Source organism: Schistocerca piceifrons, chromosome 2, assembly GCF_021461385.2.
Source record: "Schistocerca piceifrons isolate TAMUIC-IGC-003096 chromosome 2, iqSchPice1.1, whole genome shotgun sequence".
In the NCBI taxonomy this organism is placed as follows: domain Eukaryota; kingdom Metazoa; phylum Arthropoda; class Insecta; order Orthoptera; family Acrididae; genus Schistocerca; species Schistocerca piceifrons.
Window position 1 is genome coordinate 591,699,959 of NC_060139.1, and position 19,233 is coordinate 591,719,191.

Below are 19,233 nucleotides of genomic sequence, written 5' to 3' on the forward strand. Positions count from 1 at the left end.
GACGTGCATTGTCCTGTTGGAACAGCAAGTTCCCTTGCCGGTCTAGGAATGGTAGAACGATGGGTTCGATGACGGTTTGGATGTACCGTGCACTATTCAGTGTCCCCTCGACGATCACCAGTGGTGTAAGGCCAGTGTTGGAGATCGCTCCCCACACCATGATGCCGGGTGTTGGCCCTGTGTGCCTCGGTCGTATGCAGTCCTGATTGTGGCGCTCACCTGCACGGCGCCAAACACGCATACGACCACCATTGGCACCAAGGCAGAAGCGACTCTCATCGCTGAAGATGACACGTCTCCATTCGTCCCTCTATTCACGCCTGTCGCGACACCACTGGAGGCGGGCTGCACGATGTTGGGGCGTGAGCGGAAGACGGCCTAACGGTGTGCGGGACCGTAGCCCAGCTTCATGGAGACGGTTGCGAATGGTCCTCGCCGATACCCCAGGAGCAACAGTGTCCCTAATTTGCTGGGAAGTGGCGGTGCGGTCCCCTACGGCACTGCGTAGGATCCTACAGTCTTGGCGTGCATCCGTGCGTCGCTGCGGTCCGGTCCCAGGTCGACGGGCACGTGCACCTTCCGCCGACCACTGGCGACAACATCGATGTACTGTGGAGACCTCACGCCCCACGTGTTGAGCAATTCGGCGGTACGTCCACCCGGCCTCCCGCATGCCCACTATACGCCCTCGCTCGAAGTCCGTCAACTGCACATACGGTTCACGTCCACGCTGTCGCGGCATGCTACCAGTGTTAAAGACTGCGATGGAGCTCCGTATGCCACGGCAAACTGGCCGACACTGACGGCGGCGGTGCACAAATGCTGCGCAGCTAGCGCCATTCGACGGCCAACACCGCGGTTCCTGGTGTGTCCGCTGTGCCGTGCGTGTGATCATTGCTTGTACAGCCCTCTCGCAGTGTCCGGAGCAAGTATGGTGGGTCTGACACACCGGTGTCAATGCGTTCTTTTTTCCATTTCCAGGAGTGTAGTTTTATAATCCACGCTGCAACTTAGTGTCGCTGTTCTGTCAATCAGGCCTACTTTACGTGCGTTGTAAAATTGTAACTGGTCTGCTTTTGCGTGAATATGCTGTGCAACAGTACTATACATCATGCTTGGCTGTGGGGAAAAGGACGGTGTCGGCAGAAAGATGTCTTCGCTCTCCGTTATGCTGCAAAATGACGAAGGTCATGTAAAATATGATGCAGTTCATTAAATTACCTACACCAGCACGTGGTGTTCTATTAGTGACTCCAAGCTCGTTCACATCTCCCGGTATGCCAGCATTTGGCCGTCAAAAGAAACTGCCATAAAAATCCAACCGAGTAGTCAGTTTATCAAATTAAGTACCTAGGGCAAACTGAAGAGTTTCATATCCTTCCCGAACGTTATACTCTGAAACATCTGCAGCCAGTGGTCATACTTTAACGTTAACCGCAGATTCCAACACACTTTTGGCGTCCACGTTCAAGTAAGACCAGACACTTTCAAATCACGAGCACCCCGTGTACACCACACATTCAGATCTTTGACGGGTCGGTGAATGATCTCTGAGTGGCCGGAGTGTTGTGAATCCCCGTCGCCAGATATCGGTCCGGACGGTAAACTTGGAATAAGATGAGAGTCCGGTCCGGTGATGGTCGTATGCTTTCATAACTGCGACCCAATTATGTAGCGATGTGCGACGCATGTCATTCCAATACACTAATGTCACCTGGCCGACAAAAGCAGACCTTTCTTCACGCCTTCGGAAGACGATTAACGAGCACTTGCCGCATATATTCTGTACATATGAAACAGGATTAGCACGTTACAGCGATACTAGACGAGTGTGCATAGTGACAAGCAGGTATCCTTGTTAGTCGACGAGACGAGATCGCTGTTACCTGAAGCAAGAGAGGTTTTGGTTAGCTTGAAAAATGTCGCTTTATAAAGAAACGTACATCCATGACAGCACAGAGATAGAGACAGACAGACACCAGACGAGCACTGGAAGTGGGTTAGTGGCCGACGGACTGCAGACTCCACTCACCGCAGGTAGGTGGCGCCGCTCTCCGTGGGCCGGCTCAGGTCCTGCGAGGCGCGGCGCGACCTGTGGAGAAACAAGAGCGTCCGCACACGGTTAGACACTGTATCTGCACTCTCTTATACTCGCCATACTCTGATGGATCCGGTATTACATTTATTTCCCCAATTATATACACACAAGATGAGAAACATAGAAGCAGATGTCCTCGTTGTAACAAAGCAGCTTAAATCACTTAATAAAGGCAATGTCTCCGATCCAGATCGTATACCAGTCAGGTTCCTCTCAGAGTATGCTGATAAAATATCTACACATTTAACAATTATAAACAACCACTCGCTCACAGAAAGATCCGTACCTAAAGACTGGAAAATCGCTCAAGTCACACCGATATCCAAAAAGCGAAGTAGGAGTAATCCACTGAATTACAGGCCTATATCACTAACGTCGATTTGCAGTAGGGTTTTGGAACATATACTGTATTCGAACATTATGAAGTACCTCGAAAAAACGATTTACTGACACACAGTCATCAAAGTTTCAGAAAATACCGTTCTTGTGAAACACGGCTAGCTCTTTAGACACATGAAGTAGTAAGCGCTATCGACAGGAGATGTCAAATTGATTCCATACTTATAGATTTCCAGAAGGCTTTCGACATCGTTCCTCACAAGCGTCTTCTAATCAAACTGCGTGCCTACGGAGCATCGCCTCAGTTGTGCGATTGGATTAGTGATTTCCTGTCAGAGAGGTCGCATTTCGTAGTAACAGATGGAAAGTCATCGAGTAAAACAGAAGCAATATCCGACGTTCCCCAAGGAAGAGTTATAGGCCCTCTATTGTTCCTGATCTATATTAACGACATAGGAGACAATCCGAGTAGCCGTCTTAGATTGTTTGCAGATGATGCTGTCACTTACCGACTTGTAAAGTCATCAAATGATCAAAACGACTTGCAAAATGATTTAGATAACATACCTCTATGATGCGAAAAGTGGCAATTGAACCTGAATAAGGAAAAGTGTGAAGTTATTCATTACTACTAAAAGAAATCAGCTAAATTTCGATAACGCGGTAAGACACACAAATCCGAAGGCTGTAAATTCAACTAAATACTTAAGGATTACAATTACAAATAACCTACATTGAAACGACCACGTAGATAACATTGTGGGTAAACCAAAGACTGCGATTCACTGGCAGAACACTTAGAAGGTGCAACAGGGCTACCAAAGAGAGTACTTACACTACGCTTGTCCGCCCTATTCTGGAGTAGGGCTGTGCAGTGTGAGATCCGCATCAGGTGGGACTGACGGATGACATCGAGAAAGTACAAAGAAGGGCACCTCGTTTTGTATCATCGCGAAATAGGGGAGATAGTGTCACAGCCATGATACGTGAATTGAAGTGGCAATCATTAAAACAAAGACGTTTTTAGTTGCGACGGGATCTTCTCACGAAATTTCGATCACCAGTTTTCTCCTCCGATTGCGAAAACTTTCTGTTGGCACTCACCAACAGAAAAATTAGAGTGCTCGTTTTTCCCGCGTACCGTTCGAGAGTAGAGAGACAGCCTGAAGGTGGTTCACTGAACCCTCTGCCAGGCACTTTACTGTGAATAGCAGAGTAATCACGTAGATGTAGATAATTACGAATGTAGACCTCACAGTATGCAGTTTCTCTGGCCTTAATTTTCTTCTTCTCAAGTCACACCTCGTAATTTAAATTTCACTGGCCAACAAGCTAGAAGCCCATCATAATCACATTTTATTACAATAGAGGCTGTCACACACTTCGCACGTTACTTAACTTGCACCTTTCATCGTAATTAATGAAAATAATCATGTCAACTTACTCCATCAAGAATGGGTAATTATAGATACTTAAATTCTTATCAATCGCATTTAATGAAACTAGACTAAAATCACATACTGATACTGTTATTTGACTCGCAACTACGAAGTAATTACTCTTGCAGATAACCCCAGCGACGCGGGCTTTCATCAACAGAGTACCTATCACTGTGGATCTGCAGATATATCTGGACACGAGAAAGAAAATGAGAGCAGAATCACCGATCTGCCGTTTGTATCATTTGTGCATCTGCATACTGCAGCCATTTTTTATGGTCATTTCATATAATCTATTGGACACATTAGCAAAATTTGCTGGCTTTGGGTTGTTTCAGCGATACTTTGGCCTTTCAGTTACAATTTTACTGTAATATGTACATTAACGTTGTCAATTTCCGTACAAGTAACATGAAAACATGCAATGCGACTTAGGGTTACAGGTGATGATTTGTGGATCGAATTCTAAACAAAACATTATCACACATGTGAAAATGCATGAAGACTGAGTATTTTAACGAAAGGATTTAGCTACATGCTGTCTGACCAGATAAGGAAATACGTCGCACTTTAGACTAGTAGTATAAATTTCCTTAGTAATATAATCTAAAGATTAAATTCGTTTGTATGGCACATATCAGAAAATCCGAAAGCATAACGTTATATGTGAAATTTATCTAAGACTCTGGCACCTGAGTATAATTGTTAGCAATGACCAAATTCAAGTGGCACTGATCGGCCTAAAGTTTGTCACATCTACTAATACAGCAATTCCAAAAAACCATCTCAGCTGTTAGCTGGAGGTCGTATCCCGGATATACAAGCACGTAGATGTTTTCCATCCGGGTCCGAAAATTTGTAGAGAAAGTTAAAGTTTGTGTCCGAGAACAGCACGTCGGAGTAGTTTAGCAGTGTTGCAATTCCTGTGGTAAAATTCCACGGACGGATGTGTATCGACGGCTGAAAGCCAACAATAATTAAAAATAACTGCGTTACTGACCACCGGTGGTGATAAGAGTACGTCGTATAACTGCTTTATTTCAGTAAAATTGTTCAAATGGCTCTGAGCACTATGGGACTTAACTTCTGAGGTCATCAGTCCCCTAGAACTTAGAACTACTTAAACCTAACTAACCTAAGGACATCACACTCATCCATGCCCGAGGCAGGATTCGAACCTGCGACCGTAGCGGTCCGAAGCGCCTAGAACCGCTCGGCCACCACGGCCGGCTTTCTTTCAGTACTTCTTCCTTTATGTTGTAGCGCACCGAGAAGCAAGGGAGTTAGGGTTTGTGCAACCTCCGATATTAAAGACCGAACAGAACGCAGGAGACACAAAGGGAAGGGCTGATTAGACTCTTACACATCTCAAAAGCGGTAGCGGAAAGCATGGAGAGCCAGATTTCTAATTCAGCTAATAAATTTAAATAGCACGTGGAAAAATACCGGATACCAGTGCGTCTCTTCGTCTTTTCAGCTGCGAGAATGAATGGTTTCAGAGAAATATTTCCTAATAAGCCGTTTAAGACGTACAGATAAGCAAGGCCCTTATCTTGAAACGTAAGGTCTGTAAATTTGTCTGGTTAGAACAGAGAGGGACGGAAAACATGCGACACAATGAAAGGCTCTGAGCGATACGGTGTCGGCGGCCTGTTTGCCGGCAGCAGCTGGGACTCGCGACGTCGTGTGTGAACTACAAAAGACCCGTCCTGGCTACGGCGTGCATAGGGCTTAAGCGTAAACCAACAAAGCGAGAGGAAGGCAAATACTCTCTGTGTCACACTGAAACGAAGACTGTGTAAACGACCTGACAGCTGTACGAGAACTTGATGCGACGGTATGATTTGCATGTTTCTACGCCGAAGTTGTACCACATTCTTTTGGTCAGCCAGTCTGCTTTTATTCGGAAAAATCAATAGTCTTTACTAGAATTATAGTTAGTTTCCTGTTAAAAAAAATAAAATTGGAGAAAACTGCTGCCGGTCAGGCAAAAGGAAAGGATTAAGGAAAACCTGAACCTTTACGGCTGGGTGTGTATTCGTACGTTGCACCCCAAGAGCGACAATTCTGTGTCTTACCACTGTCGTCTCTGTCGGTCCGAACATCAGTCAAATAGATACAAGGTGAGTCGGTCGTTCCATTTTTGAAGAACCACCGTAGCACTTGCCTGAACTGATTCACTGAGACGCGGGCTTCCTAGACCAGAATTTACAGATGACGATTTTAAATGCACTTCTCCAGAATATGACTCCACTGCCGTAATAATGACGTAAGCTCGATCAGTATGGAAGACAAAGAAAAGAATGATTTTTTTCTTACTAGTATCATCAAAATAAAAACGCGTTGAGCAGGGAAGTTGCTCCTAAAATCGTCCAAGACTGAATGGGAAAGTAACTCGTTAAACAAAGGAACAGCAGAACAATGAAATGGCGTCCCTTCCAATTCTGGACGTGACCGATAACTACTTAAAAAACGTAGAAAATAAACAAATAAATGGTACATTTCATACGATTCGTGAAGAAACAGCATGCTACTGTAACTGGAGGGTTTTATCACAATTTCACATTTGAAGAATTTTTACATAGTATATTATATAGTTTTGGGAAGCGGCAATCTTCGCCTCTGGTACAGATGTCTTCAACGGTTACGCTGGATATGTTTCCATGGGCTGTAACTTTTCGTGGTAGGTAAGGGGGGGGGGGGGAATGGTTACACGTCTGAGACACGAAAGAAATGCGAGATGTACTCTGTGCTGCAACTTAATGATAGTTGATGACAGTTTTTTCTGGAGGGATGTCAGATCTCAAATTTCTCTCAACTACTATCGGAATAAAACAATGATCAATCAAATTTTTCTTGCGCCCGCACTGGTATTACTATAATGGCTCCCCAACTCTTGGCATTTCTTTGGAAATAGGTGCATATCAGTTTATCATCAAAAATAATCTACAACTACCATTTTAGAGCTTGCATCATTTTAGGGTCCAAGATACGTCTAGGCATTTAAACTTAAAGCAGTTGGTTATTTTTGTTCTGGATTAATCCATAACTGTCCAGCTCAACCTCCTTTGTTGTGGATAAAATAATACTTTTATTCCTTACTTGTCTCTAATGTATTTATCTTGCAAATTTTTCATTCTCCTTCAGAAAGATTAACTGCAAATCCTGTGACTACTGCGGACAGCGTATGATTCGTTTGTTGTGGGCGATTGCCATCAGAAGGTGGAATGAAAATAAATGGACAACAGGGCACTGCGCGTGTCTCGACCTATCAAACAGGGTCATGCGGTTTTGTCTGAGGTAAGTGTACGTCTTGGCACCTCGACCTGCAAGTCGCCGCAGTGGCGTCAAATCGAAAGACTTGCACCCGGCGAACGGTCTACCCGACGGGAGGCCCTAGCCAAACTACGTTTTTATCTTGCCATCAAAGACGGTCATTTCCGTCTGTCCGTGGTTCCTCTAGAAACGCTCCGGGAAATCACAGTACTATAAGCCACTAATCACTCATGCTCATAAATTAAGGATGATACATAGTGAAACAACGCTCTGGTGGGCGGTTTGTGGATTTAAATCACCTCGGAGTATGACCAAGCGATACATTTGATCTGCGGTCGTCGCACGGTGGCGCTGGCAGCAGTCCACATACTACAGGTATGTTGGTGCATGTCTGAGTACGGTGCAGCTAGTGAGTGTGCAGTCGTTTTCAGTTATGCTAATGGTGACTCTGTTGAAAATGGCTCCAAGAACACATATTGATGACGTTATGAGGGGTAGAATACTAGGGTGACTGGACGCTGGTCAAACATAGCAGGTCGTAACACGGGCACTCCGTGTGCCAGAAAGTGTGATTTCAAAATTATAGCAACGATTCCAACAGACGGGAAACGTGTCCAGTCGCTACAGTAAGGGACGTCCACAGTGTACAACATCACAAGAAGACCGATATCTCACCATCAGTGCCCACAGACAGCCACAGAGTACCGCGGGTAGCCTTGCTCGGGACCTCGACGCAGCCACTGAACGGTTGTCTACAGACACACAATCTACAGACGACTGAACAGACATGGTTTATTCGCCCGGAGACCTGCAAAGTGCATTCCACTGACCCCTGATGTCAAGAACACAGTACATGATCATTCAAACAGTGGTCCCAGGTTATGTTGACAGACGAGTCCAGGTATAGTCTGAACAGTGATTCTCGAGAGGTTTTCATCTGGCGTGAACCAGGAACCATATATCAACTCCTTAATGCCCTGAAAGGGACCTGCGTGGAGGTCGTAGTTTGATGGTGTGGGGTGGGTTTATGATGGGTGCAAGTACACCTCTGCATGTCTTTGACAGAGGAACTGTAACAGGTCAGGTGTACCGGGACGTTACTTTGCACCAGTATGTCCGCCTTTTCAGGGGTGCAGTGGGTCCCACCTTCCTCCTGATGGATGATAACGCACGGCTCCACCGAGCAGCCATCGTAGAGGAGTACCTTGAAACAGAAGATATCAGGTGAATGGAGTGACCTGCCTCTTCTCCAGACCTAAACCCCACAGAGCACGTCTGGGATGCTCTCGGTCGACATATCGATGCACGTCTTCAAACCCCTACGACACTTCAGGAGCTCTGACAGGCACTGGTGCAAGAATGGGAGGCTATACCTCAGCAGCTGCTCTACCACCTGATCCAGAGTATGCCAACCCGTTGTGCGGCCTGTGTACGTGTACATGGTGATCATATCCCGCATTGATGTCGGGGTACACGCGCAGGAAACAGTGGCGTTTTGTAGCACGTGTTTCGGGACGGTTTTCACAGCTTATCACCAATACCGTGGGCTTACAGATTGTGTCGTGCGTGTTCCCTATGTGCCTATGCTATTAGTGCCAGTTTTGTGTAGTGCCACGTTGTGTGGCACCACATTCTGCAATTATCCTTAACTTACGGGCGTGAGAGTTTATGCGAGCGAACATTTTCGGTGAACACTTAAAAAGCAACAAAATGTACCGGTATACTTTACACCAGTCGTATTCCGCTAGGAAAGTTAAACGTGGTATCCTGGGAGTAAAATGCGGTGGAAGCATTTCAGATAGGTGCAGGGAATTCTTGTTCTTGAGACGGACGAGCAAGGTGCGGCGCTGCGTTGCGCTTCATTTGTAGCGCTCGGCGCCCCATTAAGATAAGAGTCCATAATTACGGAGGAGAGCACTAGCAAACACGCTACGTGGCCTCACAACAAATTGTGCCCACGAGAAGTCCTCCGGAGACGCTCCGCTTTACGAGAATCCCTTCTCTAGCTGCCTGTTGCGGATTATTTCTGACTCGAAGGTAAGAAAAATACTCTTGCTTTGCGTGAGACGTGAAAGGTTACAAAAACCTTACGTGTTTTGGAGTACACATTATAGACCCATTGTATTTTAATATCGCAGGTTTAAATACTAAGATATAGGAAGGGCAAAATAAAACCGCCGTGCTCGATTTATCAAACTGTGACAGACGCGTAGCGGTTCTGCCTGAGCGATAGTAGCAATAGCATTTTCGATGTAAGGGTTATTTGAGTTCAACCGACCCTTCAATTTGTCTCTCAGGTAAAAATCTTAAGGGGAGACATTAGGCGACATAGGTTGGCGGGAGATTACATTGCCGGCTGATTATCCTCTCCTCAACGGATATTGAACGTCCTCAAGGCGTTGCTGCACCTTGCTGAAAATATCCGTACAGTCGTTCATCTTCTGTGGACTAATGGACACAGATTAAACATTTTCTAAACATACCAGTTAGCTTTAACAGTTTGAGAAAATTTGTTGCGATGCCGACATTATACATTGCGCAGCAAACACAAAGCGTGAGGTTTTGCAACGGCTCTTTGAAGTCCTTACGGGATTTTCTGATGAATAATGACGCATGTTCCGTGTACTCAAATACCCTGGAAGGCTGAACCAGACTTTATATGGAGAAATGAAAAATTGAGGATCCAAACATTTTGATTCCACTTCATTCAGGAACCACCGACAGAACTCGGTACGGGAAATTCGTTGGAGAAACTCATGCACGACAGTAAATTTGTCTGAATACAATTGTAGATCCTCTTTGGTAGTGTTTCGGCATGACGATCTCTTAATTCCTGCTTGCACAGATAAACCGCGTTGCGATTTCGTCGGACTTTGCTCCAGTCGACCAATGTCTTCTGGTGTTCGATTTGTTTTGGGAGAATTATGGTTTTTATTCGCTACTGAGTCCGTTTCATATTTCTTGTGATGGGCAGTTTCCGTGCTCAACTCCGCATTAGTCTTGGAAATATTTTCAGAGCTATTTTTATTCTGCCGACCCCCTATGGTGAACTTGTTCACGTGTCTGTACAAGTATCGAATAAGCATAGCGGACAAAAACTCATTACATGGAGACATCAAGTTAATACTGCGTAACACATCCCTCTATCCTTGATATTGGGGTCAGTTGGACTAGGAAGCGAGTCTGCAAGTTTCTTCGAGTATGGCAAGTATCCAGCCTAAGCCACTCCTTGATTGTAAGATACCAAGACCATAGAGCTATCAAACCGGTACGTTTCAGCTGTTATTTCAAATAGTTCTAGACATTTCCGATGTTTTTAAGATCGGGTGATTTACCGGACCAGCTGAGGTGCGGTAGAGTCTAATTGTTCATCAAACCAGGAATGTACGGGCGCAGCCCTCTGAACCAGTGCTGACGTTACCTATGAAAGACAGCGTGTCCATGGCACAATCGTCTACAATATGTTGAAGAAAGGACAACTGGCCACTGATAATGTTCAAATAAACAACCTGAACGGACCGACCAAAGTCACAGAAAGTACAACAGCCACAAAACATCACAGTCGCACCTCCGGTGTGAGCTGCATCCTTCACACGCCGCAGTGGTCCGTCGGTGCACTTTATGTCTTTCATATTTTCTTAAAATAGACGTAATGGATACTCGGCGAGCCAAACTACTGGTGTCCATTCAGCTGTTCAATTTCATTGTTGTTTGGCCCACTAAAGACGTGTAGTTATATGCGCCGCCGCGAGCAAACGACTTTTTCAAGGTACGTGTCTCCAAATACCCCTTACATACAGTTCCTTCCGCAATTTCGCTCGGTAACTTGCTGAAATGGAGTTCCATTCACTGACGGCGGTCATAGCTGTCGCACTGCCATTGTCTGTGCCAAATTTTAATTGTGGTACAGCGTCACCAGTGTAGAGCTTTCTGGTTGTCTTGGTAGCGGAATAATGTTTCGTCGTCTTACGACATAACAGTGACATCATTGTCTCACACGTTGGGGGTGTGGCGGTGGGACTAAGTCCCCCATTATCCCCCGACGGTATAATTTCAAGGTTGCTGGTAAGTTGTGACAGCTACGTGCGTGATTGCGATAGTCATCTTATTAATGACTGTACCCAATGACTGACCGTATTGCATCACGCGTTATTAAACCGCACCAGTACTATCATTAGTCATGCTTTAAATCTATTTCCTTGGTTGCTATCGACAATGGGATTTTTATGACCTCTGTTCTTTTACCTGACTGCGAGTGGCACGAAATGCCTTTGCAGACACGTTAGACATTCCAGCAAATCGGAGAACTTCACAGTGTGGCCATGGACATGTCCAACGAAAATAGTTCCTTTCTGTTGATCTGTCTCATGTCCATGTCAGCACGTCATACTGAGCCGATACGGAACAACCAACTGGTACATACAACAGACATACGTCACTAGACTAAGAATACCATATACAGTATCTGCCACTGCAGCCACCACTTTAGAACCGCAATATGGGGATGAGCGGAAGGGGCGTGTAAACAACAGTTTGTTTACTGATAAAACAGTCTTAAGAAATAGGATAAACTGATATAATTACGTTAACTTTAGAGTTTTGACATAATGGTCAATACATGTGTCGTGTTTGGCTGTAATTTTTCATACAGCAGAGGGAAGGTATGTTGCCTACCATGTGTCTCAATGCAAGCATAACTAGAAACATATTGCGTATTTTTGGTTTTGTGCCGTATGTAAGCCTGCAAAATTAAATTACATTTTGTGTTATCTGCAATATCTGCAGTGTTTATATAATTTATTTACATTGTAAGGTGCTTAATAAATTAGTTTTAATAATAGTAGCTTAATGGTGGATTTCAACCAGTTTTGATCAACTTTGGCTTCTCTTCGAATAGCATGCTCGTAATGGACATACTCCTGCACGTAGCAGGTGCTGTTTGTCGTTGATACCAAGTGCGTTCATTTTAGTGTTCCTACGGAAACTACAGTCTGCTTTAAACATGTGTATATGCAACTGTATTTTCTTCTCATAGCACGATCCTACAATGCACGTGTTAAACTTAACTAGTAGATAAATATTTGCCGGGCTGCAGAATTTGTTTTAACCATATTGTAAAACTTACAATTTAATTTCGTTTCATAAAATCTTTTGAGTAGCATACACGAATTTCGTAATGCCGCTATCTTACCTCAGAAAACGTCAGGCTTCAGTAAAGATGCGCCTTTGCCAGTTAGTAATGCTTTTGCTTGGTACATACGAGTACACACCACCTCACTGCCGTGCCTTACTTCACCTGGTGGCAGTTCTACTCTATCTACAACGCTCGAAAGTGAAAACTAGCACTTTCAAGTGGTGATAAATATTTAGTCATGCGAGCTGATACTGCTGCATTACTGTGGTCGCTAACATTGCCTAGTGCGATGGCGCTCGGACCTGACCAAGTCAGGTCAAATTCAAACTTTCTGTAGTGTTCGTCCCACAACGGAAGGAAAGATGGTGACGCATATTTTATGATGAGCACTATGCGCGGCAACTTCCTATGTCAAATGCCATCCCTCTCCATATCCGTCTATTGTAATGCTATTCTACAGTACGCTCTTGTCTGCGTCAGGCAACAACTTTAGTTCGATATAAAATGTTCGCTGACGCTTCCCGGCGGCGCTAGGCGTCGTTTTATTGAATTCGCCGGCCTTGGGACGAAGAGATTTCATCAAACAATCAGGATCTATAAAGCAGTTGTGCTGCTTCTTGCTTACTATCTACCCCAATAAATTGACAGAGCGATCCTGAACAAGAAAATCTAAAGAATGAGTGGCTTTAAGCGGAAGATATTTTAGAAGCGAATCAGGGACTTTAATTTTGCGCGACTTGTGCCTTCTCCCTGAATAACGTGTGTTGTGGGCTATCCAATTGTTTAAACACATAAGCCACAGAGTGCCTATGCCCTGTAGCTTCTCTTGGGTGTAATGGAGTGATCGATCACCCCTAGATGTTTGATTCAAATATATTTAAACACATTATGTCTGAGGTAAGGGGAAATGAGGAGCCTCAGTCTTTTAGTGTATCTCAAACGCACCTGAAACAGAGTCACTGTGTTATATTTTTAACGAATGATTAGGTGGGTACTCAGAAAACGAAATAGTAGAAAGCTACTCCTGCAAGCAGTCACCACGTATGTTAGAAACTGAAGCTATAAAATGTTACGAGTGTTGAGGTGAATTATTAAAAAATATAGAGCAATACAGAGAATATAACTTTTATTTGTAAAGGAGCAATGAGCTGAAATGAATAGTTTCGACAGTATCTAACACAGTATTTCAAACGACCTTACTTTGTTCCCGTACTATGCCAGTCACGCTCTTCGATTCAGCTGCACAGAATAATACTTGTTGCAGGAGAGCCTCTGAACATGATGATTCTCTTACCCCCTCCCTCCCAGACGACTGACCTACGAGCTAGTGTTTCCGAAAGCATTGCAAAGAAGACTGCAGTTTAATGACCAATAAACAGAGAGATCATCAGAGGGTACGCTAGTTCGGACTGCCCAAGGGCAGGGGAGAAGAGTAATGAATAACACGAACTTCTTTAGGACTTAAAATCCTGGTGTATATTTTGTCTTTGAATAACATCCTATCGGTTTTCGATGTCAAATTGAATAAAATTATTCATGTTTCGACTAGTATTTCAATCAGCACGGTGACACAGGCTAGTAACTGATTAATCACGCGGTCCTCCTTTCATGAGCGGAGCTGCTAATAACTTTCCAGAGGTGTACCAAAATCCCACAGTCTTGGGAAACTCGTCAGCGGACTGTCAGTATCAATCGTCAGTAGGTTTACTGTTGATGGCAGTGGCGGTGGCAGCAGTCTCCTAAGCTTGAGAATTTAATTGTCTCACGCGACTATGAATTGTGTGGCTTATGTTTAGTAATATTGTCACGAGAGACTCCGATGATATGTTTTTGATGATTGTGCTTTACTTTCAATAAGATGACGAAACAACTTTCAGCGTCAAGTGGGACCATTTTCTCGATGTCACTAACACCAGATAATTATAGTCAAGGATACAGCATATATAGGGTTCATCTTATGACACCTGCACATTGCGTATCATAAAATTTTTGCCATTCCGACAGAGTAAAGAAGACGGCATTAGAGCAAAATGTCGAGCACTTTGGTTTACACGAGGGAGCAAATTTGCTAATACAGACCAACAGCTGTCACGTCTATGTACCTCTCTACAGCACATCGTTATCAGCAATGCCTTAAAAGTTAGAAGTTGCAGTATGATACTGTTTACTGCCAGGAAGATGGAATGGTAAAAATATATGTCAACAGTTACGAAAGACGATTCCCCGACTTTGGCCTTAATTTCTGTGAACTCTTGCACGTGCCCGAGATAGCACCTGCACATATATTCCCTCTCACCTTTGTTTCTGTAAACACGTCACTGTTTTATCTCGAGCGAATCTCTGAAAACGAAGTCCCGCCCGAGCACTACCGACCCTTGCAAGCGCTGAATGTTCCTGATGTCACATATTCCACTTTCCAAGGAAAGGGCAGTAAATTTAGCTGTTGAAAGTATGTCAGGCCACACAACCCAACGCTGTTCCCAACCACAGAATGTGGGACGAAACACGCACTTCACTGAAATATATAGACTGCATGTGGAGCGCGATTAACAGACTGTTTTCTGAGAATTAGATTCTGGAAACCAGTAGAAACCGTGGCGGTTTTAGCCAATGTGGAAAGTACACACGGTGTGTAGTACACATCTTCATTTGTTTCTGAGGGACTGAGAGGAAGTGAACTTCGTTTCCTATTTTCGAGAAAAGATTAAATTTTTCTCCATGATCACCATGCTTGTATCAGCTGAGGGATTAACAAACTGAAAGTATCCACAGAAATACTCTATGGAAATCAGAATCGCGTTCAAAAGAACTGCATCCTCAATTCCGTAACACTCATATCGAATGCTATTGCATATAACCAAATCCCGGATTCAAGGACGCTAATAAAACGGTATCCAACAAAAACGGTTAAACCGACAAGGTTGTAAGATTATTTTATTTTGTTTTGATGAGCTAACAGCAGCCCTGTTTCCAGAATCAATTATAAGAGTTTAGGCAAACAACTGTTCTTTTTAATGTTCAAACACGAGTCAGAAGCGAAGCGCCGTGGTCAATACGTGCTTTCATGGAGTTGTGCAAAATGCAGACAAGTTTTAAGCAATAATTATTATAACGAAATTTGGCCTAAAACTGTTTATTTTTGTTGTGGTTATCATCTTATTTTCTAGAAAGCTGGATTCTATAGAACCTATTTTACATTATTGTATAGTTTGCCTTATGCATCTGAATGATATTCTGAGTGTGGTTGATGAGCTTTATCACTTTATTTGTATCGCGCAACAAAATTACGTTTATTATTGTACTACCCTTTGATAGTCGCTAATATGACCCCACAAGAAATGCTGTAGTTTAGAAAGTTCTAGCCCCACGAAAACGAATCGGGCGCAGGAGGAAGCCAAGTCCAAAGAGAATTATTCAGGAGAGGTGGTAGTTGGAAGTGCATGAAATCTGAAACAGAGATAACAAAGACAGCTGTCTCAGAGTGCAGGTGAGCAGCCGGTTTCACCTCACGGTGCTTACTCTAGAGTAGATTTATGTTGGACTAGTTCCCTCTCAAGAATATAGAGCCCTAGCTCAGCTGGACAAGAAAGGGGTAACAATTTAGCTACAGACTTCCTGTCAGAATCGCCGTGGCATTCACCTGGAGACAACTGGGGGCTGAAAGGTGAGATCAGTGTCTTAACAGAAGAGCAGCCACGCCTGAGTCTCTAAACGATTTCACTATCGATTACTTGTTCTTCTCTCCATCGCTGACCTAGTGCACCGCCTCTAAAAAAATAGCTTTTAGCGGAATGTCTAAAAATAGGTGATCGAAGATATACGATAAACATCAAGCAAAATAGGACACTGCCTTACCGAAGCCGTGTTCTAGAGAGATCCTGCTGTCTTTAGCATATATAGCGTCCCCAGTGCTATATTACGAAAAGACTTAAAAAACAGTATTTATAAAGAAGAGACATTTAAAATTTGAATAATAAGTGGACACTAACCGCTCAGACGAACATAAATTTTTCTCCGTATTATAATAATTTCTCTGTGTAAGTTTCGAGGGCAAAGAAATATAACAAAATGATCTAAGGAGACGACAAGATAAGCTCTTTTGTTAATTTTTTAGTCGTCTTCACTACTTCTCTTGTCTTGGTTGCGTGTAGACGGACATCTTGCGAGTGCTGGCAAATGTAAGCATATTTGTATGAATTAAGCAAATAATATATTGATTTAATATTATTGTGCACTTTTAATTTGTAAGAGGTGATCCCGATTTCATGTCCGCCTTCCTTGAATTAACCTGCATTCGAGTAATTTACAGTTCAACAATCGCAGCGGCCGATGCAGCCAACGACGCCATTACGTGGCGTATTAACTTGTAAAAAATTTAGCGGAAGCGAAAAACTCGCCCGCTATTAACATAATAAACATTTTTCTCCACAACCTCCCGACGTTGCAGAAAATACGTAGCTTTAAGATTCTTATTTTCAGTACCACAGCCGAGAGCCAGAGCCAGGACTCTGACTACAATACAATGGTTAACGGAGGTTAGAAGAAATACTGTCGCGCGTGTGTGGGCCGCAATTGTAATGAATAACTAAAGATTTTTTGCTTTAAAGTGAACTGACTAGCCGAGGAAATTAATATGAAAAGTTTATTCCATTGTTCAACTTATATACTCATGTTTTAAGATTCAGTGAGTCTAACGTTCATTAACGTAACAAATAATTTATACTGAAGATTAATATTGTTATAAAGGGAAACTTCACAAAAGCATTTAATCGTAAATCAAAATTTAATGAAATATTTTTATTAAGGCCCACCACGTAAGTCGGCAACAACCAAAATAATAATAATAATAATATATTAAATTACAACGGCCGACGGACGCGAGACAACTACCAACAGCGCTGTCCACCAAGTTACAATAGAACTTGGTAGAGCAGCCAGACGAGATGTGTTTCTTAAAGAGGAAGCAGAGTCTAATTGTAGTGAGTATAGCGTATTAGATCCTACACATCACTTTTGCTCAGACTCTGGTAGTTTGACGGGTGTGTTGGAACCAGTTCAGATACTTCAATTTCTGTCCTTTAAAAATTACTGTAAGATTAAGAATGACGGTTAAGCTAGTACAGATGAAGTGTAAGAAGCCCAATTTCGGGAAGTCAAGAAGCTAAGTTTGTCAACATGAACCGGTTGCAGCAGACCACCAGAAGCGGCTGTGGTAGGCCAAGAAAAGACAGCGACTACGGAAAGGAAATGTATTAGGTAATATGTGAAGTAAAGGATGGGTTGGAAGACACGATATTTACTGTAATTTATAGAGGACCTTCGATAAAAAAAGCGAAGGCTTACAATGAAGCATTATTATCGCAATTATCAGTGATTTCTTCTCTGACATCACTACAGTAAAAAGGCATACGCATTCGACAAGAAATGTATAACGTGACGGCAACTGGTTGCTACCGATATTCCAAGCAGTGGGCAGGTTTCCCAGTCGGCGTCAAACTGCAATCTGATAGCGGCCTGTCTCTTACAAGAGAAAGCGGCATCTGTGCAAGGTGTCCAGTATCAGTACACAGTAGGATCAATGGCTATACTGCTATCTGTGTCAAAGACAAGGCGCAGAGAGTGAACCACGGTACAACTACCAATTGAAAGGTGCCGTCCATTTTTCGAGTTCAGCACAGCAAAGGGCACTGGCAAAGAAAACGAAGGAAGATATGGAAGCATGCCAGAAGAAAAATCTGAAATGCCTTACTAATTTTTTTTTCATTTTCACTCGCAAGAAATATGGAATACAATAGATATGCTCATTTGTATTAGAGATTACTGGGAGAAATTACATTTACGGTCGCGAGCCCGTTTTTTAAAGTTAGGTTCGCGTGGGAAGCAGCTTATGCGAATAGTGTCTTAAAGGTGGGCGGCAGTTAATCCTAAGCGATACTTGTTTTCCAAAACAATTTTTGAAAATCAAATTTCATAAACATACGTGAAGCCAAACATAGTAGCTAGGCGTATGACTAATTTTTTGCTACTTTCATATTGTCTGGAAATGTTTATTCCAAAATTTTTCAGCGGTGCAGTTTCGTGTGTTTGCAATGAAATGTCTTCCTGCAAATCTGTTATCTCCTTTTGGAGTAAAGGCATTGAAAGGCAAAACAATCTTGCAGCCGCATCCTTCCATTCTGCTACTGGAGATACTTCAAAAGGCGATTTTAAGAATCGTGACGGCTTCTCTATTTCTGAAAGTCTTGAAATCTTGCAAGTTTCTTCTTGAAATCTGACATAAAATTTGAAAATACTAGAATGTCTGCTTCAGAATTATTTTGTATTAGAAAATTGTTGGAAAGTGAAAAAAATCTTGCTTGCGACGGGAGGAAGACACACTTTGTATCAGATCTCTCAGTAATTTTCTATTTCTTTGTAGCTCGGTACTGAGCGCATTTAAATGTTTCAGAACGTCTTTCAAGAAAGTCTCAGCTAGCGTATGCGTTTGTTTGCTAGGAAATCCAAGTGGTTTTTTTGCTTGATTTGTAGCCTGGCTGATACCCACTCAGCAACGAGCAATTTTTGTAATTTACTCGATAGGCTCACTCAGAAACCTCTCAACCAAGTGACTATCCGCCGTCGTCCCTGCATGTACGTTCCATTTCGTATCACTTCGCATCGTTACCCTTTGAACTACGTAACAGACAACAGAAACTTGCCTCTAAAGCTGCTTAAGTTTACAACAGCTTGTAGACTACGAAGACGTAGGCGCTGTTTCATGGGGTCGGTTGAATCTACCGATACAGCACGTCTATTTTAATCCTTGACGTATCAGCGTGAACCGTGATATTTGAATGTACACTTCGCTCTTATACTATATTTTGGAATGTTGGTAATGATAACAGACTGATCTGCAATACGCCCCGAGATCTGGATTTAGACCGAAGGGTCTCATTATGGTTTCGAAT

The 19,233-nt window shown here is 43.2% G+C and overlaps 1 protein-coding gene across 8 annotated transcripts in view; it reads right to left on the reverse strand.

The window, feature by feature from the left end:
- LOC124776660 (nuclear receptor coactivator 7) overlaps positions 1-19,233 on the reverse strand; it is a 703,675-nt gene that overhangs the window by 502,701 nt on the left and 181,741 nt on the right. For all 8 annotated transcript variants that reach the window (XM_047251761.1, XM_047251757.1, XM_047251755.1 and 5 more), the window contains exon 2: positions 2,033-2,092. In XM_047251761.1, the coding sequence (XP_047107717.1) occupies positions 2,033-2,092 (60 nt within the window). The remainder of the gene's footprint in view (positions 1-2,032; positions 2,093-19,233) is intronic.